Source organism: Channa argus, chromosome 20, assembly GCF_033026475.1.
Source record: "Channa argus isolate prfri chromosome 20, Channa argus male v1.0, whole genome shotgun sequence".
NCBI lineage: Eukaryota > Metazoa > Chordata > Actinopteri > Anabantiformes > Channidae > Channa > Channa argus.
The window spans coordinates 4,418,233-4,443,656 of NC_090216.1; the positions used below are offsets into that span (position 1 = coordinate 4,418,233).

At 38.6% G+C, this 25,424-nt stretch overlaps 4 protein-coding genes across 17 annotated transcripts in view; 3 read left to right on the forward strand and 1 right to left on the reverse strand.

Annotated features, from left to right (window-relative positions):
- The window catches only part of wnk4a (WNK lysine deficient protein kinase 4a), a 39,526-nt gene extending 37,831 nt beyond the window's left edge, over nucleotides 1-1,695 (forward strand). For all 3 annotated transcript variants that reach the window (XM_067487912.1, XM_067487914.1, XM_067487913.1), the window contains one exon: nucleotides 70-1,695. In XM_067487912.1, coding sequence (XP_067344013.1) covers nucleotides 70-72 — 3 coding nt within the window. In that variant the 3' untranslated portion in view covers nucleotides 73-1,695. The remainder of the gene's footprint in view (nucleotides 1-69) is intronic.
- Nucleotides 1,696-1,755: 60 nt separating this feature from the next.
- On the reverse strand, nucleotides 1,756-3,635 carry coa3a (cytochrome C oxidase assembly factor 3a). The gene is made up of 2 exons (XM_067487916.1): nucleotides 3,362-3,635; nucleotides 1,756-2,306 (listed from the first exon to the last, which is right to left on the reverse strand). The coding sequence occupies exons 1-2, from the start codon at nucleotides 3,555-3,557 to the stop codon at nucleotides 2,203-2,205; spliced, it is 300 nt and encodes a 99-aa protein (XP_067344017.1). The 5' UTR covers nucleotides 3,558-3,635; the 3' UTR covers nucleotides 1,756-2,202.
- A 118-nt stretch (nucleotides 3,636-3,753) lies between these two features.
- cntd1 (cyclin N-terminal domain containing 1) lies at nucleotides 3,754-7,497 on the forward strand. Its single transcript, XM_067487918.1, has 7 exons — nucleotides 3,754-4,104; nucleotides 5,712-5,787; nucleotides 5,879-6,050; nucleotides 6,137-6,299; nucleotides 6,406-6,550; nucleotides 7,061-7,157; nucleotides 7,348-7,497. Exons 1-7 carry the CDS (start codon nucleotides 3,948-3,950, stop codon nucleotides 7,459-7,461), a joined length of 924 nt encoding a protein of 307 aa, XP_067344019.1. The 5' UTR covers nucleotides 3,754-3,947; the 3' UTR covers nucleotides 7,462-7,497.
- Nucleotides 7,498-14,553: 7,056 nt separating this feature from the next.
- tanc2b (tetratricopeptide repeat, ankyrin repeat and coiled-coil containing 2b) overlaps nucleotides 14,554-25,424 on the forward strand; it is a 133,843-nt gene continuing 122,972 nt past the window's right edge. For 7 of the 12 annotated variants that reach the window (XM_067487124.1, XM_067487133.1, XM_067487128.1 and 4 more), the window contains exon 1: nucleotides 14,555-14,955. The gene's annotated coding sequence lies outside the window, so the exon portion shown is untranslated. Of the gene's footprint in view, nucleotides 14,956-25,424 lie in introns of all 12 variants that reach the window. The other 5 variants (XM_067487127.1, XM_067487129.1, XM_067487144.1 and 2 more) reach the window with 2 other exon arrangements.

Genomic DNA, 25,424 nt, shown 5'->3' on the forward strand with positions numbered 1-25,424 from the left:
CATACTACTGATTTTCTATTTGTTTGAACACATTCATCCTTTATGTATTTTTGCAACAAATTTTTCTAGTGAGCAACTCTCAGCCACGCTGTATATCTGGACTACCTCATCTGAAGTGAGACTGCAGAGGTCCAACCCACCCTGAAGGAGGATCACTTTTAATACTTCTCACTGGGAAAACACTTAGCAACTGCTTCTGCCAGTGGTCATTTACCTCAAATGTACAGAAACTGCAATCTTCATAGATGGATTTAAAAAGGGACTGTAAGCTGAAGAACAGGAACACCAACCATTTTTTTTGGTTCATGTTATGAATGTCAAGTTTGTTTCGCGGTCTCTTGGTTTATATAAACTGACTAACCCAACGGTTCAAAAGTAGCCAGCTTCAGTCCAGGCTGCCGCAGCACTCTGCAAAGTGTCACATCTGAATTGTTTAAACTGTTTTGTCTGAGCAAGCTTTTACTAAAAGTGCTGCACATTTGTGGCCAATTGAGCTGCAGTTGCACTTCCTATGAAACCTTTACTCACAGTTGTCATAGACCGGTGACAGCATTTAAGATAATCCTGCAGCTTTTTGCTGTAGTTTGTAGATGATATCTCAGCACCAGCTGACTGCACAGTGAATGCACTCTCATTGAATGAAGCATTCAGATATGGATTATTAAAAACATTTTGTTCTAGTACATCTGAAATCCTTTAGTGATTTTGACACCTGTTAGGATGTTGTACATTCTATAGACTTCGCCTAGAGAAATGTGACTGCAGTCCTGGCACGATTCTCTCATCATTGTACAGCTGTATAATGTGGAGCTGTCTTACGCCACACACACACACACACGAAGAAGTCAATACTTCAGAGAGGATTAATGTTTGTATGTTAAATGTTTGTGCGTTGCTTCAGAGGAAAGAAAATCTGCTTTTCTTACTATCAAATGAGAAGAGACTTGTTTGAATGGTTGTAAGACGTACACATAAACATTATTTTCAAATATTATAGCTGGTTTAAAACTGAAAAAAAATGACTTCATTCTATGTGAAAACTCTTAGGTTTTAGACTACTGGCTTTGCTGTTTATTGTACATGTGTATGATGTAAAGTGACTTGTAGATCATGTTTACATATTGAGTAAACTAAAATTTTCAGCAACCTTATTTCTTGCTCAAGCAAAGAAAAAAAATCATTGCTTGTTCTATAGATCAAGCACCTTGTGCACTTTAGTTCTCAAGCATTAAATCAACCTTTTCTATAAAGCTGTGTTTCACTCGGGGAAACGCCAATGTTTCCTGACAATGTTCCATGAGAAAAGTGGAAAATAATATCCGTTGGTTTTCGATCACAGTAATGAAGATCGACTCTTAAAACAGCCTTGAATAATTAGTATATTGTGGTATAAAAAGAAAATAATCCAAACTGTGAATCTGTAGCTGTTGCCTTGTATTCTTTAAAAAAAAAAAAAAAAAACATTCACCGCACACACTGAATTTTCTGGCAGTTTAACTCCTGCAAGATTCATAATATATTCAAATATTGAATGTAAATATATAAATTGTATTGCTTTCTGAAGCTGCTGTCCTGCCATGCTGAATCTGTGCCTTTCCCTTACAATGTCTTATTTTATATTTTTACTTAAGATCTGGAGGCTAGATCATATTTCTTGTATCAAATTTTGACAAATAAATGCAAATGTAAATACTATGTTTTTTTGTGTCAACTTTACTGCTTTACCAGAGCATTAATAGTTACAAAGAAACTCTAAATGTTTGAAAAAAATCAAATACTTTAAGTTTTATTTTACAAGTCAGCAATTTATAGACAAATGTTTTCACAAATTGATCTGTGTCATTTATGAGACGCAAACATTTTCTGCTGTAAAAAGCCACTGTACATTTGCTGAATGGAAACCTGGAAGCTAAAGGCTGCAATCACTCGATAGTCTTGAGCCTTTTTGGGGAGCGTGTAAGGTCATGTTGACGTCGGGGCATTATCTTTCCACTGATGGCTTAATTATAATTATTACACATCTCATTTTAAGTTTGCAGCTGAACCACACAATTACTTTTAACAAACAGTTCTGTGCTATCTAAAAGAAAGAAAATCAGCAGCCAGTCATAGAATATCAAGTGGTATCAGTGTCCACAAACGTCCCTACTCAGGTAAGTGCAGGACAGACACACAGTTCAGAGGCAGATGACACAGGCAATATTAGTTGGCACCAGTCTTTGGTCCCTGCATTCTTGTCCGCTTGGCCTCATTGTCTATTTCATCCATGATCCGCTCCTGCGAAACCGAGTAAAATGTGTAGCCATCTAACGTGGGAGAAAGTGGTCAAGGCAAATAAGTGGAAGCTAGAAGCATATTATAACAAATATTAGTAAAAACAAAAATATTTATGTTTATTATTTGTATAATTGGCCGAGGTTTACTGTACATTTAACTAACCCTGTAAATGCCTTAATATCGTTTCTATCCATTACAATATGAAAAGATACTTTATTTCTTTTGGGGGTATTATGTCTTATTTATTAGACAAAGATATCTTAAAGTAATACATTCTAATAAAAGAAAAATCTTACTTTCTAAAAGTCGTCTTTTCCTTAAAATAAAAAGACAATAACATGCCGTTTTTTTGTCAACAGCATGGGTATTTTGACAACTACAATTGGAATGTACTGCATGACATTATGCTGTATTTCTAATATGAATTCTACTCTTCTTAACATATAAATAAACATTTTCCCAGGAGTTAGTCTAAGAAAATTTTGACGGTGACAATGGTGAGACAGTAAGTCAACCCTTACTTAGTAATTTAGTATAACAACACTTAAATATGTCATATGCCTTTGATTAAGTATCTTGAATAGTTTCAAGCTACCAAACAATTTTTTGGCGACAGTTCTGTAACAGTTCTGAACAAATACAATAACAAAGTGATGCATTCAGATTGAGTCTGTTGATAACAGGTGTATTTACAGTGTGTAGTTGATATTAATGGCATTTGATGAGTAATCTGCGCACTCTAACGCGCTGTGTGTACATCATTAAATGAGAAACACCAAACGGACAATTAAGATCTTCAGTTTATCAAGAATCGCACATGAAGAGGTCTTCATGACTGTTTCAAGCTAACTTAGTTGGCTGTGTGTTACTTTGCTATCACTCACCTGAGCTAACTGTAATCTTCTGGTCAAAGCCATTTCTGCTAGCGCTCAATGAAATATAGTCTAGTTAATTTAATCTATCGGTCATTAAAAGAACTGATAAATTAGCGTTGGACATTAAGCTGCGTTATGGTAAACACACAGTAACGTTAGCATGCTAAGCTAGCGTTACATAGTTCACCTTGTATGCTTGGCAAGGATACAGATTCCCGCTACGAGAGCTCCAATAGCGAGTCCTGTCACGACATTTCGTGCCCGCAGCTTCTGTGCTTTCTTCTTCCATTGTTCCACCTCTACTTTTCTGATAAAGCTCATCTGTTCTTCAGAAAGACCCGCTTTAGTGGGGTCTACCCTGGTTGCAAAAGGAGCAACGGACTCCTTCGGCGTGTTGTCAGCCATGTCTGCTCTCAATGTCGCGTGTGGCAGGGTCGCAATATTTACAGCAGTGTTTCAAATTGTCTGTCAAGCTTGCGTCGTTCAACTTGCACCGCGAGTAGCCCATCCGTATGTTGTAAGATCAGCGCGAGGCACCACGAGCGGCTCAAATGTGCGCAACGTCTAAATGAGTCCTCAAGACAGGTTTGGTTCCTACGTGAATGTCCTTTGTGATAACCGCGGGAATAGCGCCATCTTACGGACAAATCACGCTCAAGATACAATTTTATCAAACTTTTTAATATTTTTTTTTAACAACAAGTGTTAGTGTTGGCAAATTACAACAAATACTCGCATATCATCATAGAGTTGTTTTTTTTTTTTTTAGCTTTGGGCAACCGTTAGCCACGATAAATGGCACACAGTCAAAACACTAACGTGAATGTGAAGTTTCGGGAAGCTTCTGTCGACCTCCTCAAGGATTTTCTCGTTAATCTCAACAAAACGAACAAAGACAACATCAAGAGTTTGTCAAAATGCAGCGGAAACTTCAAGGAAAAACGACTAACGGGTGAGTAACGGTAACGACAGTTAGCTAGCAGTCAAGCTAACGTGATTACTTAAAGCTGCGCCGGGCTCTCGAACGCTTAACCTGCTCTGCAGTTTCTGGTCCACATCTCCAACATTCTCGGGCCTTGTTTATTCTCACGAATTGCTAGAAAAAATTTGTTGCATTTTCTACTGCGTTGAGGTTTTTTTTTTCAATTTCCAGTTTACAATGTAAATGTGGAATTACAACTTAATACCTATTTTTTTTAATGCATTGCCCTCGTTTAATTTGGGTTTCTGTTAAATTAAAGGACGCATTTGTACATTAAGTAAAGTGGCTGTTGTCCTTTAAACGTTTGAGTTTTCTGCAGGAGCCAGTATCAAGTTCAGTAGTATTTTAATGTATTTTTGTCAGTAACTCAATCTAATTAATTTCCAAAGAAACTACTTGATTCGTGCAATGCTTGTGTTTTTGTACTTAAAATACATTTCAGTGCACTCAGTGCAGCACTTTTGATTTTAAACAAACTGTCTAAACATGCAAATTTGCTACAGTCATTTCAGTTGTGTGTCACTAATACAGACCTACATTCACTGTGTACAGAGTTGGCTATTAGCAGTAGATTCAGTGCTGTGTTTTAAAATGTTGTGAGTATTGTTCTGCAAAAGATTAATGTATTTGTCAGCAGATGGGCTTCACAAAACTGTACACAACTGCACACCATCTCGCTTTGTGTCACACTAAACCTCGCTGTACCCTGTCATCACTCTGAAGTCTTTTCCCACACCAGAGACTGTCAGCCCGGTTATTGTGGAGGCCAAATCTTAATACAAATCCCTCGAGGTAGCGGGAGCATCTCAGCTGCCAGCACCTTAACGGACAAACCCTGCCAGTGTGGAGGAGCAAAGCAGTTTTAATCATTTTTAATATGCCAGTTTGTAGTATACATACCAGCCAAAAATAAATACACGGGGATACTTGTATTAGAAGTTATTTCTGTCTCTTTGACATGCTTCTCCTTGTGTCACGGCTAATTTACTGGCCATTCTCACACTATAGAAAAAAGAGAAAGAAGAAACTTCCATATAAATACGGTCATTAGAAAGCCTAGCCTGTCACGACGACACAGTTTTTGGCCAGTGTTTGGCTGGTGGGTGGTGTTAAGGACCCAGCATGGTTGCGATTCAGGTTTACATGTTTTACTTGCACAGCTCTTAGCTGTTAGTTCACACAAAACAAGTATAAAGAAAAGGCAATCAGAATCTTATAATAATACCAATATTAATCACAACGATTGCATTATATTTTTCTGCCTTTAGGACTCTGCATAGGTGATGGTGATTTGTACATTAGTTTTAAAGAACTTGAATAATGATCCAAGGTATTTCTACATTTTAATTTACATTTTTCTCTGCTTAAAATAGCTTGAAAATAACAGGTACTTCTTGGGGAGTTATGGTTTTGGCCGCATAATGTCTCGCTCTCTGTCACTTTATGTCGGATTTTCCAAACACATGCTTTCATTTTACTGCATGCATGATATTGCCTTGCAATGTTCTATGACTATGTTCCACATGCCTTCACTTTTTCTGTTTTGGTTCTGTGCATCCTCTTCTGATCTTGTTTAGAGTACATCTTCCTGATGACTCAAGAACTAAGACTTGATACACTGGCTGGATACCATGCTGTTGAATTACTTCAAAGGTAAGAGGGAGAAGCATGTTTGCCTTTCCCTGCCACGCCAAACATGATATTGGTTTAGCCATGCCTTAATCTGAAACTTTATCTCATCCAGGTTCATGGTCAAACACCTTACAGACTTGTTCGCTACACCGACACCTCAAGGTGCAGCTGCGGATCCTCCCCAAAAATATGAGGATGCCATTTTTGATAAACTCAAGGAAAAATTCCCCCTCATTGTCTTCTCCTGTGTGCAACTTGCAAGTAAACTGTCTTTGCACAGTCGTGTAAGTTCTGAGATATCAAGAATTCATAATTTTTGATAGCAATAATTAAAAATGGGATGATCTATTAATTTTCAAACACATTTTAGATAATCAACAACAGTACTGCTGTGCACTTTCTGGATTCAGTTGGCTACTGTGTTTCCAAGCAGACTCTCTTGGAAACAGAACTGATGATCTTGAAAGGGCTTGAATTCAAGCTAAATGTCCCAAATCCTCTGACATATGTGGAAATACTTCTTGAGGTGCTTGGTAAGATATACACACAGATTAGCTTAATTCAAATTTTAGGATGCAACGGAAATTGACAATCCTGGCTGTGTATGTGGTGTTCTGATATGTGGTGAATAACTTGTAGGACACAATGAGCCATCTATCCCTGTGGAGCATCTCTATGACTTATGCCACCATGTTCTTCAGTTTGTCAGCCTAGAGAGGACTATCATTTATGACGCCTTGTTAAAGACTACCACTCAGTGTGTCAACCCATCCAGAGAACAGAGGTATTATAACTTAAAGCCATGTTTTAGGTTTAAGTGGACAAGCTGCTTGATTTTTTTTTGAAGCTGTGAACACATCACTATATTAACAGTTGTGAAAAGTTGCCCATTTACACATCCAGCAGACACGAGAGAACATTATGTGGCTCTGTTTTTCTTTTTACCAACTCCCAAGAAAGTTGCTAAATGTAAAATAATACTTGCTAAATGCTCCACTGTGTTCCACCAGCTAGATCCTGAGCTTGTCTGATTCCCAGTAGTGTGCAGGTAGTTTATAGTGAATTGTTAAAGCATAATGGCTCTAAAAATCCATTATACCACAACAACAAAGTGTTACAGGCAGAAAACCAAAACAAATTGAAACACAAGGAATTTCAGAGGATCTGCAGAGTTGACTGATAATTCTCTGATGGGCCATCACACAGACTTTCACCTCACACTCATTTGAGTCATTGCTAATATCAAATATTAAATTATAGCTGCTCTTATACTGCATTAAACCTTAAAAACCAGAGAGAAGTTTGTGACAGTGACTGAAGACAGCATGCTTCTTGGTGTTGGCATCATTGCTGTGGCTGCATTCATCCTCTATGTTGGAAAATGGGAACAGGTGAAACTTTAAATGTATTTTAATTCCCCCCGCGGGAGCATTTTTTTGCAGTGTCACAACTGTGAGCTAATATGCAGTCATATGAAAACATGTTACCAACTTTTTCTTAAATTCATTTATGTTAGTGCATATCTCATTTGTCACAAATACTTATTATTTCCTGTGGTTTAACTCTATTCATGCATCTCAGATAGTGGGAGAGCTGAGCCACATCACAGGAATCTCGAAGAGAAGCATCAGTGATTTCTCTCAAGTGACAATGATGCATATTGTTAGGTCCGGTTCGCCTATAATGACGACTTGATTTCAAACAATACTCTCCCACTCCACACTGGATTGGACTGTCACTGTTTATGGTGAAGTTGTAGAAGTTAATGTAGAACTTGTGCTATGCTTCTAAATAAATTGTTTTCATAAGAAATGGACAAACAGATAGTCGCTGTGTAGATGATTTGATTTAACATTTAGTAAAAGCACATCAAAACACTTAAAACATTAACCTATCAGTATTGGTTGGTTGGTTTCTGCAAAAGTATAGCACCTGTAAGTTTAAAAAGTTTACAAGTTAAGACAAACAAGTACTAAGATAGTATCATAATTATAACTTTTATCTTCTATATATTTTATCTCTAAGATTTCCGTCAGTCCAACTATTGTACTCATTTATTAGAATTAGAATTGGTATTATTACAGTTTATAGTAATAGCTATAGTTCAGGGTAGTTACTTTCACATGTAATAATAGATAACATTTAATTATTACACAATTATGTACAAAACTGTATTTATAGTAATCAACAAAACAAATGCCTGTAGGCTCGCTGATACATACTATGTGACAGGACCATTCTGGTTTCAGGATGTAGAATAGTTGTTCACCAATCCCAAGGTTGTTAGTTCAATTCCTGGCTCCTCCTTACACATGTAAAAGTATGTTTTAGCAAAACACTGAGCCCCAAGTTGGTGCTTAGTGCTGCCACCTTACAGCTAGAAACTCCCCAGTTCAAATCTACCTACAGGCCACTGTAGGTGTGAATGGTTGTCTGTCTCGGTATGTCTTTTATTGGCCTTGAGATAAACTGGCGACCTGCCCAGAATGTGCCCCACCTCTCACCCAGTGACAGCTGGGATAGGCTCCAGCCCCCCGCAGCCCTAAGTAAAACAAAAAAATGTACTTCCAGAACAAGTGGTTACCATAGAGACTGGGCAGGAAGATGTCACCTGTGCTGGTACAGTAGTGAGGACCTCAAGTTGTGATGGCCCGCACTTATGAAGTGGCTACTTGAAAATGAAACTGCTTTAAGGGTACTTCAAGTTGATTAATGATGTCATTTACCTAATAACTGGTGGGAGCGAAACAAAAGTGCTCTCACAAGTACAGGCATAATTCTTTCTAAGCAAAATACGTTCATTGGATGACTAATAAAAAAAAAAGGGGACATCTAGTAGTAACCTATTTTTGTCCACTGGGTTGTTTTAACTCCGTTGTTGAAGTTCGAAATAATCATCTCAGTCAAATGTATCCTGGTCCAGTATTAGCCTTTCCATTTAAAGTTCACAGGGACAACATGGTACCTTGATTCTGGAATAATGCATACAGCACGCCTAAACATATGATCACTGAATATTCTGAACAAACCTCTGTTTTGCGGTCAGCTTCAGCTGCTCTATGACCTGACTGGACTCGTGTCTTGATCTATTTTTTCAGTCAGTTGAAATAATTTCCTGTGTGTCTGTGTTCCTGGACACAGGGTCTTATCAGAGGGTCGGGGAGTGAATCGTCATCACTGTAGCAGATCTGACAAATGCTCTCTTTTTTTAAAGATAACTCATCTAGTAACCTATAGGCAGCAGGAGATGATACACTTTACACTCTGCTGTAAATCCTAAACCTTTAACACACAGACCTAAATTAAGATTTGGTAAAATACGGTACAATTACTACATGCTCTGTTACTAGTAAAATATTAGTTATTCGTTGTGTTAATTAATAACTAGGTCTTTGGAGATTTAAAATCCTGCATATTTGTACATATTTTTCACAAATAAGAAGAAGCCAAGCTTCTCTGTGATGTCCGCTGGCTCCCTTCAAGCTTATGGAGATGCTGGTCTGTCCACCGAGTGTGAGTCACTGTGCCTTTTTGAGGATGTCAGTGAAAAGGGTTGCCATATGAGATTTTCCTGTTTGTTCTGGGACAGGGGTGAGACTGCATTCATCACCGCTAGCACATTCCCCATCTGAAATTGCTGATTCACAGAACTGTGAAATGGAAGGCTGCAGGCTATGTAAGCTGTGAGTACTTTGACAGAGGCTAGTGGTAGCTGAGCTTGATGTAGAAACTGAATTTGGAAATGTAAGCAGCTCTAAAAATGTGTCCATATAAGTCATCTAATAAGTCATCATCATCCTCCTCTTCATCATGCTCATCTGACAGCATGTCAAATATGAGACAATGCAGGTCAATGGTGGTACCTCCCAGAATCTCGTTTAGAATCTCACTAACACTCAGACTCTGAAGTATCCTCAGTGTTTGTTTTGTTGAAAAACACTTTCTTCTTGTTCTAGCTCTTTATGATGTCTTGGTTTTGTGTTTGCTTGCTTGATTCCCCATGGGTGGCTCCATTTAATACACCATCTTCGGCATGCTCAGACCTGCCCTCACTGTGATACTGTGCAGGTTGTACTTTATTGCCTTGGAAATGGAGATAATAAAAAGTTGTGGTCCAAATACAATCTAACTTGTTGCTTTGCAATAAGACAGTTGATATAAAATATCATTTAATATTAAAAGGAAAAAGAAGAAATAAACTTAGAATGAAAAACAAATTCATTGAACTCACTTACTTTTAGGTAATGCTGCACAGTGGGAAATGCAGTGCAAAATGTATTCTAGAAAACCTAGATCTGGATGCCAGGGGACTTGCCTTTTCTCTGTGGGGAGCCTTTGAAGTCTTTGCCAGCTCTGCAGGCCAGGTTCTGCTGGAGATAGATTGACGGCAGGACACCAAGCCTTTGTTCCATGGTCTCCCTGGCTTAGAAGAAGCTCTCTTTCCAGAGCTGCAGGGGGACAACTGCTGGTGGCAAGCAAAGATGTTTCTGAGACTGACATGGAAAGCTGAATTACTCAGAAGGGGTATTGGATGCTACTATTAGAACGTATGGTAATATGCCATCCATAGCTAGCTTAATTTTCAATTCCCAGTTGAATATTGCATTTAATTGTGCTTGCTGTGTTGTTACCTTTGACTTGATTTTTTTGCAGCAGACAGTGACCATGTCTTACAAGTCTGCATGAGTTGTTTCATCACTGTATCACCTTTGATTCTGACTCTGGCAAAATAGAGATGTAAAAAACACTAGTTGTAACTCCTATTATTGAGACCACTCTGAAGTACAAAGCAGCTCGCAGTGGCTGTTTTATAATTACAACATAACAGGTGGCAGCTGCAGAACAGTGGCTAGCAGCCTCACATGTCATCAGGTGTGAAATAATCATATATTGACATTATGTGGTAGGCTGCTACTCTGGGCTAGAGGTAGCAGAGCTTAAGATGTTGAGGTTCTCTTTGGGAGTGACGAGGGTGGACAGGATCATGAATGAGTACATCAGAGGGACAGCTCATGTTAGATGTGTTGGAGATAAAGTCAGAGAGGCCAGATTGAGGTGGTTTGGACATGTTCATAGGAGAAACTGTGAATATATTGGTAGAAGGATGCTGAGGTTGGAGTTGCCAGGCAGGAGGTCTAGAGGAAGATCAAAGAGGAGATTGATGGATGTAGTGAGAGAGGACATTAAGTTAGTTGGTGTGAGAGAAGAGGATGCAGAGGACAGGGTTAGATGGAGGCACATGATTCACTGTGGAGATTCCTGGAAGGAAACAGCTGATAGGAAAAGAAGACTTTGTTTTAAAAAATGACAAAAAATAAAGACAGTTTGAGTTGTCTATTTATCACTAAATTATATTGAAAGTATATTTATTCTTAAATGATGTTTATTGATGAATATTATAAAACGAAATGGCAAAAAGGAAAGTATTTTATTGTTTTCATTTTGGTTTAATGAAAGTTAATTCTTAAAACTGTATTGTGTCAGGCAAACAATGCAAAGTCTTGGAGAAAAATAGTTTTCTTTTGTGAATTGGGTTTTAAAAAATTGACGGTAATGACTTGATGACTTTATTAGATGATTCTATTTAAATACATGACACTTAAAAATAAAATTTTAGGCTTATAATAGACACAATGGATTTTAGTTCATTTTTATAGGCTTATTTTGTACTTACAGTAAGTTCATTTTGCTATGCAGTGCTATTATACGCCAGTCACAGCGGTGACTTACTCTTGAGATAGAGCAAGGCAGTTATTGTGAACTAAACCACTGCAAACATCCCCTGCTGTATTTTTGTCAAAAGGTTTCCATGGAGATTCTGTGGAAGTATTCAACAGTATGCTTTCCTATGGTGTATAGAACAACTTTTAGTTTACTGCATGGCCACATTATTCTGAGATGTGACTTTTAAAAAACAAGTTCGTTTTTTTTTTCTTGGCCAACACCTTTTTTTTGTGTAGTCATTCTGGAAATAATCTCATGAGGGAATTTCCTTTTATATAGATGACTTATCAAATAAGCAAATCAGCTCATTAGGGATCTGCCCTGTCTCTGCATAGCAACTGTTGCTATGCTTACTGTTGCCACTGTATGTGAGCTGGAGCAGCCTGTGATTTTCTGTCAGATGATAGTGGTGTAAAACGTCCTAAGATCTCGAAGTAAAGATAGTCACAATTCAGCCTAAAATGTATTGATCTGTTTTTGTGTCATCCATAGATTATTAATTAGAGCAACTTTTTTGTGATCAAAAATCCTTCTCCAAGCCAATGCCTTGCTTGTTGTTTAAGGTAGCTTTAATTCATAAGGTAGACCTCTTCAATGGGCTGTTTGAGAACTTGTTTGCTGGGAAAAGGTGGCAAGACATCTGAACCAAAGTCTATTTCTAAACAGATTAACATTTACAGCTGACTTATTATGGTACAGCTATGTAGGCTATGGAAAAAATATGTCAACTTAAAATGGGCTGCAAATGTAAGACAGGAATGATTTATATGTAAATATATAAATATATAAATATAAATATATATATATATATATATATATATATATATATATATATATATATATATATATATATATATCCATTATTCACAGAATGCATTTTGTATTAGCTTTAAAATATGCTCAATCCAAACTGCTTTGCAGTACATTATTACTTAGAAACATTATTAAAGTTATTTTACATTTCGTAGAGGTACAGTAGGTTAAGGCTAATTTTGAGGGCTTTATTTATCGCTGGGTAGTTTGTGAAGTTTCTAATATTAGTCTGAATCTACAAAGCAACTAAATAATTGAATGTAGTGTAAAATATAGGACAAGTTTTCCATTTGTTCCATTTGTATATTTATTTATTCATATTTTGTAATATCACCTTTAGACTTCTGGACCCACTTGGCACGCGCATACTTTTTAAAATCATATAGAACTTTTAATGGCTCACTGCCTTATCATCTTTAAAAGCTACAGGTTTGAAATATACATACAGTCATCACACAGATATGCCAAAGAAGCAAGAGCTCGGGTAGATTAGCCAGAGATTCAAGGCCAGATTTTAGTTAGCCGCTGTTTTATTTCTTATGGTTTCCCTCGACTTTAGTGATCTCCCTGCAATCTTGTGTTAGCCTCCATTAATCTCACCTCCCCTTCAGTCTGTTACAGGCAGAGTGGGCTGCACACTTCCATTTACTGTTTTCGTTCTTTATATTCAGACAAAGATAGATGCACTACTGGCAGGATTTGATTCAATACCAGTGGAAGCATATGTGCTTCCAGAGGTGGGAGGGGGGACTTAACCACTTGGCTGTCTGTGACCACCTCATCCATCACACTGTGTCACAAACCCTGCACCAAAGCCAGTTTTCAGCCTCCTTCAGATATTTCTCATTACCATTTGCAAAGAGGGAACCTTTTAAAGTACACGTGTGTCCTTTGGCATGTTTGCTATGTCTGCCAACTGTGGGATATATTTAGTTATATCACTTACAACAATGTAACTTTGATGTTGGCATGTCTTGATTCTGGCAAGTGCTAAATTTGGAAGCAAAGGATCCTTTTAGACTGGTTAGGGACTTTTGCTAGAGCACACCAATGTAGATACAATGGAGGGCACCTTCCTCTTACCGGGGAAATGATAAAACCTCCTAAGAGAGGACTTAAATACACATAGCTGACTGTGTAAACAACAAAGTTACCAAAGATGACAAAAGGCAGTGTTGATTTGTTAGGAAAAAAAATTACTATTTTTGCTGCCACTGTTTGTCCTTTTGTGCTAAGGTAATGAAAACTAGTTCCTAGTGATCTTTCTTGATGGGGACTTGGAAGAGTATATAAATCTTTGGTGTTTAATATTGAAATATACTAATTTCTCTTTGAAAGAGAATTTACTGTTTAGGCTTTTGCACAGGAAACTGCAACGGAGGGTTCTCCTTAAATTAATAGGCTAGTGTGCTACGAATTAATACCCCAATAAGAGAATAAGAAGATTACAGCCAATGCCAGATAAGCACATTATCCTTCACTTAACAATCGGTACGAATCAGCTAGAGCCAGAGCCACAATTCCAACTATCTTAAAACATTTACATATTTATGTTTAAATGTTCCTTTCAGCAACTAATGTGGAGACTTTATTGATAGACACAAATGCCGTATAGCTTTAGGTCATCTGAATGCCATTTCATTTAACGGATTTCAAGCACTGTATATAGATAATCTTATCCCATACAATATTCCTGATCGTAATTATGGCTGATAGATAGTCCTCTAATTTTATTCAGTGATTGAGGAGGGGGTCAAGATCATGTCTGACAATCTCCAACCTCTTCTCCATCCACCGTTTCAAATGTCAAATGTCATGGACTGCGGGGGAGAGGAAGTGATGTTTGATTGGCATCGTCCTCGTTTCTCTAGAATAATTATGAATGATTTAGGCATTAGTGCCTCCATTCATCATAAATAATTCATTAGGCTTTCCTTCCACCCCCCTCTGTGTGTTTGCTCCTGCATTGGCTGCAGTGTATTCGCCTGGGATTTCAGTTGCTTCAAGAAAGGAACCGACAGATATTGAAACGATGCCAGTGGTAAACTTAAAACAGAATGAATAAACTAACAAAATACATGCATTGTCTATATAATCGAGTGCGTTTTAGAAGTTTATTTAGATTTTGGATTCCGCGCTTTAGGTGTTGTCATCTAATGGGGTTTTATTTTGAAAACCAGCACCGGAAGTGCTATATTGACAGTTTTAAGTGACTTGACCCAGTGATAGGCAGGTCAGCGCTCCATGTTGCGGCGCTGCGTGGCACTGGCATCGACCGGCTCTGTCTGCACCACGCACACACACGCTGTGACTGCCCCCGACACTTCGGCAGATTCGGCGGGCGAGAAGTAGCTGTCAGTCCGGGGTCGGCTACCTGCTGCAGAACGTGCTTGCTCCGCGTACACCCATGGGTGTCGCTACTGTGATCGTCTTCTGCATTTGGAACGAATGTAGCCGCCTTGATCGGTGCAGTTATTTCCAGAGTCTTATTTTGGAGCGACTGGAAACGTGCAGACTGTTGGGGTAATTTGGACGGAGGAGCCGAATACACAGCGCTGCAGCAGCCACGGTATCGGAGCAGTAGAAGCAAGAGGAGGCACGGATGTGATGCCAATCCTGGCCAGAAAAACAAAGGTTGCAAGTCCAGAAAAGGTAATTTATCCGTTTGGGCATCAACTTTTAGTCTTTTCTCAGCTGCACACATTTTCATTCTAAAGTTTATTTGATTGTATGTGCTTCAAATTGTGTTCTACCTATGTCCAATCTATATTTTGCAGCTGCTCATAGTGTAGGCAAAACCCAGCCAGCCAGCTAAGCCAATAAACACCCCCAACAGCGTTTCATGAGACAGACTTTGCTGGTCCTTTGTACACAATAACAGGCAATTTTTTCATCTGCAGACTGCAACATGTATAATGCCTTTCCACGACTTTCAGATTGGCACTGCTCAACACTTTGTCTTTTTCTGTAACATCACAAGTGATACGTATGGAGTAGGCTCTAGACCAGTTAGATTGCAACAAAATATGCAGATTTTAAAGCAGGGACTTTGGTGTAACAGGGTATAGGGGTATCATGTAGTCATTTGTAAACACATATACAGTTACCCGGCATAGTAAATGTATGGTTACTCACAGACGACACTACTCCTAAATTAGTAATCTATATTCAACATATATCATCTAAGGGTAGACGAGGGGTTCAGCACCCAGACAACAAGGTGTCCATAAAGTGAAGAGGGTTACATGGAAGAAGCTGTTCTTACTTGTTCCATGGCTTCAGGCCAACACCTACCTCACTCTGCACAGCCTATTATCTGACATCTGGTCCTTCTCGACGGGGACTTATGTGGTAATAGTATGTTTCAACAAAGGCTGTTAATCTGTGTAATGCCTGCTGTTTAGACGGGGGAAAAACACTTATTTCCTTATGATCACCATTCAACACTTTATCATGGAAACACAGTCTGCTTTGGACGGGTGGTGTTATGAGATGTGAAAACCTTGGCAGTTATTTAGATGGTTTGTGTTTCTCATTTTTATGGCTTAGGATTAGACATAATGCATATTTGTAAAATGGCAAAAACCATCACTGGAGAAAAAGCCATTTTAGGGCACAGTGAACACACACACACACACACACACACACACACACACACAGTTACATTCACAAGCTCTGCCTTTATGGCATCCAGGGAACTGCTGTGATAGAGCATTTATCACAAAAATAGGCCTGCAGACCGGTAAGAGTTGAGTTCCAGCACTCATGCTTTTTATATGAGGCTTGAGATGGCTGCCGTCTCGCTGTAGTTTAAAAAAAATTCAAGTTCTTGGTTGTCAGCATGGTTCAGCACAGATAAAAGACACTCATCCTCAAAGCATTCTCTTGTCACATCAGTGACATGCACTAGTTTTGCTTCACTCTTGCTATCCCACTCCTGACACACATCTGTGAATTCACAGTGTTAGAGGTTTTCCATTATGAGATCATGATATTTTTTTCCTATTTTTTTGTTTCTTTGGTGGACTAGCCCTAAACTTTTTGTCTTTCAGCGCTTATCTCTCTGCCTAAGTGGGGGTTGTTTTCCACAGTCTGGAGCCTACACAGTCCCTCCTGTCACACTCACTGGCAGGCCAAAGGTTAGAACAAAAAGACTACTATAGCAAATAGTCGAAGAATTTTTTTCAGTAACTTAAATTTGACATAAAACAGCCTTCAGCTTCGTACCATTCTTACTTACCTGCTGTATAAATAAAACATGACTAAAATCTAAATCCAATACAGTACGGTATGTGCTCTCAACTCATTTTGTCAGAGTATGAAGTTCAATATTTTGAGGATCCCCCGCCTTCATGTTGTTGTTTTGACGCTGTGTTTAGACTCTGTCATGATTCAAGAAAGGTGTCACAACAGTCGGTCAGCGCTGTTGCAACTGGAAATCCATTCATGTTTTTAGCGTGGTTAGAATTAATTACTATTTCAATTTAATTTTTCAATGTAGCGTCCCTTTTCTTCATCTTATCTTTTTCCTTCTCCAATACATATGAACCATTTCAGCAATTTTTTTGGTCAAACCTAAGGTTAACAAACAACAGGTTAACCACTGTAACCACCATAGGTAACCTGACTACTTATGTGTCTCACAACATGGCACCCACATCCCCAACAGTTAACTCCATGTGATATGACTTCACCTTCTTGATTGCTCCCTCCTTCAAAGTTAATAGCAAAATTAGCATTACTGTTATTGTATTAGAAATAATGCAGCCCAGAATCAGTAGTAGTGTCATAAATACAAGTTTAAATAAAACATGACATTTTATTGACTTTTAAGCAGAAAACTTTTTTGTCAGTAGAGATTTGCAACAGCTGTTTTGTCCTAGAGGGGATAGAAAAATGATGTTTTTGGTTGTTCAATTTCATACAGTACCTGGACTGCTTTTGTTGGAAACTAAACAGCCCATTCTCTTCACTGACAATTGACTTGGTAGAAATATGATTTAATGCAGCCACAGGTCATTTCTTCATAACGGGGGAAATCAGTGCTTTTTCTTTTGCCTGTAGCGTGGCTATTATTCATTTCGCCTAATCCCTCTGCTAAAATGCTGTCACATTCTTATTTGGAAATGTAGTAAATAACTGAATAATCAGACTGAAGCAAAGTTGGCTCATCAAAAAAGCAAACAGCAGAGTCATGAAATAGGGTCTATAAATATTTTGTAAATTATAGATTAAGATTTCATAATATTGTTAAGGTTAAACTCATTTTCTTTTGAAATGTCACCAACAGCTTTTTTAAGATCATTGTATACTAATATAGAATACATATCGGGCATCTCTACATTATTAAATAAAATAATTTTATGTGGTTGGAGTTGATCAAGAGACACAGGAGTCTTTAGCTGCTCCTTCAGAAAAGGAAATGTGTGTTGTTCAATGAGGTGAAATGACACTTTGGATGTGCATCCACCACCAAGCCAGAAAGCACTAGGTGTCTCTCTCTGAATTTTATCAGCTCTGAAAATGTGAGATTGTTTCCCACATAGGCAGTAAAAGTGTCATTCTTAGGGATGTGTTGATTCAGTCCCCTGAGTGCTGAGGCAAATCACACTCTTTTTATGCTATTTTAATCAGGAAAAGCAGTTAAGAAAACCAGGAAAGCCTATTGTACATTATTTGTGTGTACTGCAGTATTATTAGCTTAGTCATCACTTCAGAAAGAAATGCAATGTGAAGGGATTTAAAATGGATATTTTGGCCATAATTTATTTCCTTCTTGGTCAGTAATTCAATTCAAACCCCAAGAGTGGATAATATGGTCATTTTAGAAATGCAAGGCAAAAAAGAACAGTATTGAAACAGAGATGTACTAATAAAAATTCCCCATAACTACTCATGACTACTTTATAGGCTGCTATAAGCTATTTGGAAAATGTTTGCATAGTGCTTAATAATGCCAATTATGGGGGTTTTGTTAAAGCATCACTAGAAAGTCAGCTGTCTTAGAGAAACACCAGCAGCAGTTTTACGTTTAAAGATATTCCTCACAGCCCATAAAACACTCTGAAATTGCCTCATTTGGAAGAAACAACAGTGCACTGACTCTCTTTAATGAGGGACAGACTCTCCCCAGGCATGTCCCTCATTTCTGGTATGCCCCTTTGATTATGCAATAATAATGTGGAGAAGGGGCCTTCTTAGCGCTTCATACTTTCTTGTTAGTGAATGGACTCAGAGGTAACCCAGGATGTTTCATCTTGGCCTTTCAGATCCTCCGTCAGAGGAACAGTGCTGTGGTTAGCTGTTGATCCTTTTGTCTCCTCTACTGTAGGGATTCGCTGACATTCACTGAGCTCTGTTGGGTACATTTTGACTCTGTTTCTCACCTACTTGTACGACAGAGCCTTTGACAAGCTGCAGATTTTGAAGTTTGTATTAGGAAGCAGCCCTCTGTTGCTGCAGTTCCATCTCAGAAAATTGAGGTTGTTCTGGGGTATTATTTGTCGCCACTACCACTTCATATAGCCTTCTGTGGCTGTGTTACTGCAGAACAGGGCTTCTAACAAAGCCGCAACCACAGTGCGACAGTATTTTGGATATGTGCTGTTTGTATGGGAAAGGTCTGTAATTTTCAAAAAAAAAAAACCCTGAATGGAACGAATTTGACAAAAGGTGCAGGCAAAACTGTTTTGTATTTCGTTTACATGTTGTTGCCTGTTTCTTTTCAAAGGAGTTGGATATACACATATAAAAATAATTCAGCAGCTCAAGCAAAAATACAGCGCAGGATCAAAGCAGTTTAGTGTGAGAGGGGGCATTATGATATGTGGGCCTACTTACAGTTTCATAACAATAAATGGGGGCGCTGCATCAATATATTACAACTTGAATTTTGTGGGTTTTCTCTTTTTCATATTTTAGTCTGTCTGCTTTTCACCGCATACTGTTTTGTGTACCTGATAGAAGCATGTGTTCAGTTGCCATGAGTCACTGCTTACAGATCATCACAGTGGTAACTATTTATACATCCCCAAAGAGAAGTGTGTTAAATTGGAATAGATATGTAGTTGATGACCTGTCTGGGTAGATTATACTGTATAATGTCTGGTACTTCTTCACTCACTTCTTCTTTTTTTATTTCTTTATCTGTACTCATTTTTGTATGGACTTCCAATGTACGACCTAATCCAATTTGGGAAATTTAGGGAAAAGCATAAATAATGTGTAGAGGACAGAATCAGCTGTACTATAAGTAAAACAATACAAGCCAAACATCAGAACTAACCATACTGCTTCTTTACCTACTCCTTCTAATAATGATCATCATACGCAGAATTGACTTGTTGGCACACTGGTCTCGCACCATCAGCAATAAATACGGCTTTAAAGACGGCAGTTGGGTACAGTTGATGACTGAAGTGGTATTTTGCTGCTTTGCGGTTTGGATGCAGAAAATTATCTTTTAAAAGCTAATAATGCCTGGAAGATGCTAACACGCAACAACATGTTTAAACTGATGCATTTGTGTGAACATGGCCTGAGACCAGAAGCTTGTTCCTGCTAAGCCTGTGGCTGTGTGGGAAGCCATTTTCCCCATAGTTTGCACCGAAGCATTTCCCATTGGCAGCATTGCAGCTTTATTGAAATCAAGTGAATCACTTCTCTTTTGACAAGCAGCAGTGTTGCTTGCATTTGTTGGGGTGCTACTGCTCCGTGATGTTTTCTGATTCTGCCAGTGTTTCCGTATACATTTTTGGGATTTGGCAGGTGTTTTTTTTTTTCTCCCCCAAACCAAAGTTAGACCTAAACACACAAGGAACAATTTGGGGTTTGCCCAAAGACCCCAATGTGGACTGGGGAGGCTGGGGATTGACCACCAACCCTTTTGTTAGAGTACAACCTTCTCCACCTTCTGAGCCACAGCCACCCCCGAGATGTCTCGACACTTAGATAACAATGATTGGCAATGTGGTCGTGTGCAATCAGTCTTCCACTCAGACCTTCCTCCTGGGAACCAGAGATCACTGTTATCCTATTAGGCAGCTGCTTGAGCCCTCCACAGCTACTGATGGCAGATGAATTACAGAGAATTTATCGGGCTTGAAAACTGTTTCATATAGCTGGACCAGCAGCCTTCCATCAATTTTATGGTGAAAGTAGTGGTTATGTAGTTTGAAACCCACAAGTTAGTTTAAGTCTTCAGTGAACACCTGAGATTCATCTTATGGATCCTCTCCAATTTCCTCACGCACAACATCTGCTGTCACTATTAGCAGATTATTAAGGACTTTCCTGATGAAAGCAGTGCATTTTAGCCATGCACTGTAACTGGTTCAGCACAAGGCAGACAGGCTTTACAAAGTCACCTACTTAATGCCTGTATATCGATGCTGCTGCTGCCAAGGCTTTGTAATGTGATCTGTAGGCTGGTGTGAAGTTGTCAATGAAACAGTAGTGCTCTGTTATTTCTTAATAGCTCCACTGTTGCATCATGCGTGTTGCTCAGTTAGCAGTGGGAGATGGGTCTGAGCTCGATGATGGGCAGCACCAAAAATGGGTTAACTTCATTACAATTTGCTTGGCACTTTTGTGTCTCACAGTGGACACATTGTTTATACTGCTTCTTCCACGGGCTTTGTGTGCTTAAACGGGGTGTGACGAAGAGCGTAGGAGAAATGGATTTTTTCAAAAGTAGCATTGTTTTGAGTGTGGGCCAGTGCTGTTTTCAATGATACCCTTTGTATTAATAATCTACAATTAATACATATCTGCTGTAAATCACAATGCCTAAGAGCACAACAGCTGAACAGGAAACAAAACCAGCTTTAACCTTCATAAGATGCAGCTGCATTCAAATGTTGATGATTAATCTTGCCACAAGGCTCATTTCGTGGCTTTGTCAACTGTGGTTTCCAAGGTCAAGAATTAACTTTTACTCTCACCATGTAAGAGTAGTGGGCTACTATCCAGTGAGAGCCCAGTTATACCATAGTGTGGTCAGGCAGAGCTAACTGAATTAAGCTGTTAACCAGCCTCGTGTTAGATATTCACATAGTTGATGGCAGTAGTTTCTTATCAGTAGTCAGTTGCATATTTTATGGTCTTATGTCTTTGTCTTCTCGCTTAGTACTGTGGAAAGTGACTGTCTGAACTGGACTGTACCAGTCTTCCAGGTCGTTCTGGTTCTGGGATCTGCTGTTTTCCTGCCAACTGCCTGCATTTAAGTATCTTCCCAGGACTTATGATATATGCTACAAAAGAAATCTAAATGCAAACCGACAATAATGTTGTATTGTCTTGTTGTATCTTAGCTGCTCTTTATTTTTAATTTTTTTTTACCTTTTTGGAACTAACCAAATCATTTTAAAATGATAAAATTCACAAAAAGCATACAAAAATGTGTGTTATCTTCCAGCAGTGCTTTACCATACACATTGAATACAGTCATGAAGAAGAAATAAACTTTGATTAAACAAATCCGAGCTAAGTGAAGTGGCCCTTGCTCTCCAATCTCTCATTCTGGAACGCTGTAATGCTACGTGGCACAGTATACAAGCACATTTTAAGGCTCTTTTTAGCTATACAATTGTATTTTACTTAGGCCAAGGTGGTTTTACTCAGGCCACACACACTTGTGAATTTCAAAAGAGAAAGCGTATGTAAATCAAAGAGGTGCATTTAGTTTTCTGAGTTCAGTCAAATGTTGGGTTAGTGACCACAAGGTTTGCAGCTGCTTGGGCTTGTCCCAAATGTCTCCGCTGTAGCTTGACTGTGTATTCTAGTACTCTACTTCTCTGTGGCACTTAGACTAAGTGCATTATACTTATATTACTCTAACCTTGGGTTTTGAAGATTCTGTAGAGAGTATGTGTATGAGGGTCCATTCCAAGCAAAAAGGCTGTGTGCTTGGGCAGTGGTCTACTGCTTAGCCCTCAGCCAACAAAATGTGTTCTTGTTCAGGCATGGAAGTTCATTTTGTTAGCAGTCAGAACATAGAGCCCCTTATGAATCTGTCTAAAAATACACTCTGCCCTAAACTGCTCGCTAAGGGCCATGAGTAAAGGGCTGTATGGATGAGTAAACATGCTGCACACACACCAAACTAAATGGATTTGTCTGTAATAGTCTGTACGAATGAAAGTATAAAAAAACCCAAACAATCAATTTAGACAGAAAGTGGGGTAAAGTACATTTATACTACTGTTAATATTACGCTTTAATACTTTAATTTTGTGGTACTTTATACTTGTACTTTACTACATTGTAGAAGTAAAATATTGTACTTTGTACTCTAGTACTTTTATGTGACACCTTTTTGTTTTAGTAAAAGATCTGTCTTCCCCCACCACTGAATTCAGGCAACTGTTGGTTCTGTGCTACTGTGTCAGTCTTCAACAATAGTAACTGAACACCCTTTGAAATAGCAAAAGCCAAGTCCTGAAAAGTTTATCCTTATGAAGATCTGTGAATTATTTATGTGTTTATTTTTTGCCATTCTGGTGCTATCAGTAAGGTCCTTTGGATTTCTTTCAATTTGGCATAAGTGTAGGACTTGAGGATGACCTGATCATATTTTGGTGGTCACATGTCAATTTTCAGATCACTTCTATCCTTTATTGTGAACCAAACTTTAGGGGATTTGACACAAGCATCCACTTAGACTCATGGCTGAACTGATGAGTATATGAGTCTGGACATGCATCCATTTAAGCTGCGATTTGACTGGTTGGTCAAGGAATACATCCGATATGCGATATTTCTAATTTAAGGGAGTTGTAAGATTTAAAGGAAGCATGCCACATATAGTTTCTTGATAGCCAACCTGCCAAGGCTAAAAAGACACAGAAAATGATAGCTTCCACTCAAGGTCATAGTCAGCCAGTTTCACAGCGGGTGACAGGAAACCAGAGGGACTGCCATGTCTGACTGCCTAATGAGCCTCTAATTGATATCCAGCTGAAATCCCCACAGAGTGTTAATGCCACTTCCAAGGAAGCTATATTCCCCTTCACTTAGCCAACAAGACATAGGAGGCAGTGAAGCATACATTTTTAACATGGAGTCACAGAGTTAATGAGTGGTAATGACACAGTGTTTGGTTAGAAGAATTGTTCGTGTTTTCACCATGTGAGCACAGATTAGTAACACTCTCTCATTTATATCTATACTAACTTTCTATCAAGAACAGCTATTGAAAACATGAGGAAACTCATTGGGGTGACTATAGGTAGAGCGGTCGTCCACCAATCCCACAGTTGTTGGTTTGATCCCCGTGTGGTCACATCTTGAAGTATTCCTTAAGCAAGACACTAAACCCCAACTTAGTTGCTCCCGGTGAGTATTGGCTGCATAGCAGCTCCTCCACCAGTGTGTGTTTGAGTGTGTGTGTGTGTGTGTGTGAGATTGTGAGTGTGAATGGGTAAATGAGAAGTAGTGTAAAGTACTTTGAGTACCAATAGGTAGAAAAGTGCTATAAAAGCGCAAACCATTTACTTTTTTATTAATGTTGTTTGCAATTTCCTGGTTTTCTCCATAAATTGGTTATTTAATGTGACCTGATCTTCACAGAAGTCACAAATACTAACAAACACAATATTTCAAGCCTGAGAAAACCTAAACAGTTATGATTTTGATGAGGTTGTCGTCATTTTTAAAGATCTGGGATCTACACTAGATATGAAGAGAATTTAAAGAAGAAACACATTTTACTATAGGCTCCACTAACATGTTAACTGCAGTAAAGCAACAAGTAGCTGTGTATGAATGACTTTTACACAACTGTTAGAAAACATGTTTGCAGTTCTCCTCATAGACGGGAACAAGTGCATTTGTTCACAAGCTGAAGCTTTTACAAACCCAACCGTGTCAGAAGTGAAACAATGATGCTTACTGACATGTTACAGTAATATTACAGGCTTTTAATGACTGCGTTGTTTTATTTATTGCCACAGTGACCAGTAACACTAACAGCAGGGTGACAGTGACACTATGATATACAGAATTCCCAGGTTTCTGTAAAATTGTTTTATTGTGTAATGTGTGTACTAACCACAAACAAAAGAAGGCATCAGCGTTACTGATATTACTGTCTGTCCACTCTCTCTTTTTCTCATCCTCACTTTCTGAAACGCTGTCTTGTCACATATATACAAGCCATGCTAAGAATGAGATTTATTGCATGGTTGAATGTATTGCAGATTTATGAATATGGAGCTACACTGTGCCTCAAAGCGGTACACAGTTCTTGTGAGAAGTCTCCGGGGCGGGACTCTAAAGTTCCATACTGCAGGACTAGTGATTTGTGCCTGCTGTCATGGTGACAAAGATGCTATTTGCCTTAATACAAATTAGTGTACCATCAGAATCATTTTGAAGTACATATTTGAATGTAAAATTATTATAATTTGGAGCTTTAAGGGCTGAGTAATATTCCCACCATCTCCCACTCTTTTATAAGATATAAGTGCTTTAATGAGATGGATTTTAAGAAAGGGGCTAATCTTAGGCAATGCTTTAAACCAGCTCTCTAACCAGATCCCATTCTCCACGCTTTGAAGGCTCCAGCCCCTCTGCCAAGACAGCTTTCAGATTGTGTTTGCTTAAATGTTTCATTCATCTTGATCAACAGTGATTAAGCTCAAGTTGGTGCTCAAAATAGCAGTGGCTGCAAAGAAACTCCAGCCGTATCTTGCTTTGAGCAGTGTTTGTTAAAATGGCAAGTGTTTGTTAAAAAAAGGTTTGTGTTGTTTAGCGTAATTCCTTGTTAATTCATTGTCCTTGGATAATGAGTCAACACATAGTCATTTTAAATAGTACTTTCCACTTAAAGCAGAGACCTTTACCAGGCTGCTGCTCAGACATTCTACGTTGTTTGAATTAAAATGGTCAGCACTTTTGAGGATTTTAGTTTGGTTTCTTGAAGTATAAACAAGTTGGTGTTGGTGGTAGTTGTGTTTTTCATGTTTTGCACAAAGGAATATACTGATTTATTTGAATATTGTTTCTTCTAGCAAGATAGTCCAAAACCTTTGCTGGCTCCCCATTTTAATGCAAATGCTTTTGTCAGCTGATGAGTAGATCATGCATTAGGACTTGGGGTTCACAGTACATGCAGGAGGCAG

Excerpts from the sequence above, each read along its gene's own strand:
- coa3a (XM_067487916.1), bottom strand. The coding sequence starts at position 3,557 with ATGGCTGACAACACGCCGAAGGAGTCCGTTGCTCCTTTTGCAACCAGG. Across the intron at positions 2,307-3,361 it reads AGCTCTCGTAGCGGGAATCT|ATGGCTACACATTTTACTCG; the intron begins GTATCCTTGCCA and ends CTCCCACGTTAG.
- cntd1 (XM_067487918.1), top strand. The coding sequence starts at position 3,948 with ATGGCACACAGTCAAAACACTAACGTGAATGTGAAGTTTCGGGAAGCT. Across the intron at positions 5,788-5,878 it reads GCTGTTGAATTACTTCAAAG|GTTCATGGTCAAACACCTTA; the intron begins GTAAGAGGGAGA and ends TATCTCATCCAG. Across the intron at positions 6,551-7,060 it reads AACCCATCCAGAGAACAGAG|AGAGAAGTTTGTGACAGTGA; the intron begins GTATTATAACTT and ends CTTAAAAACCAG.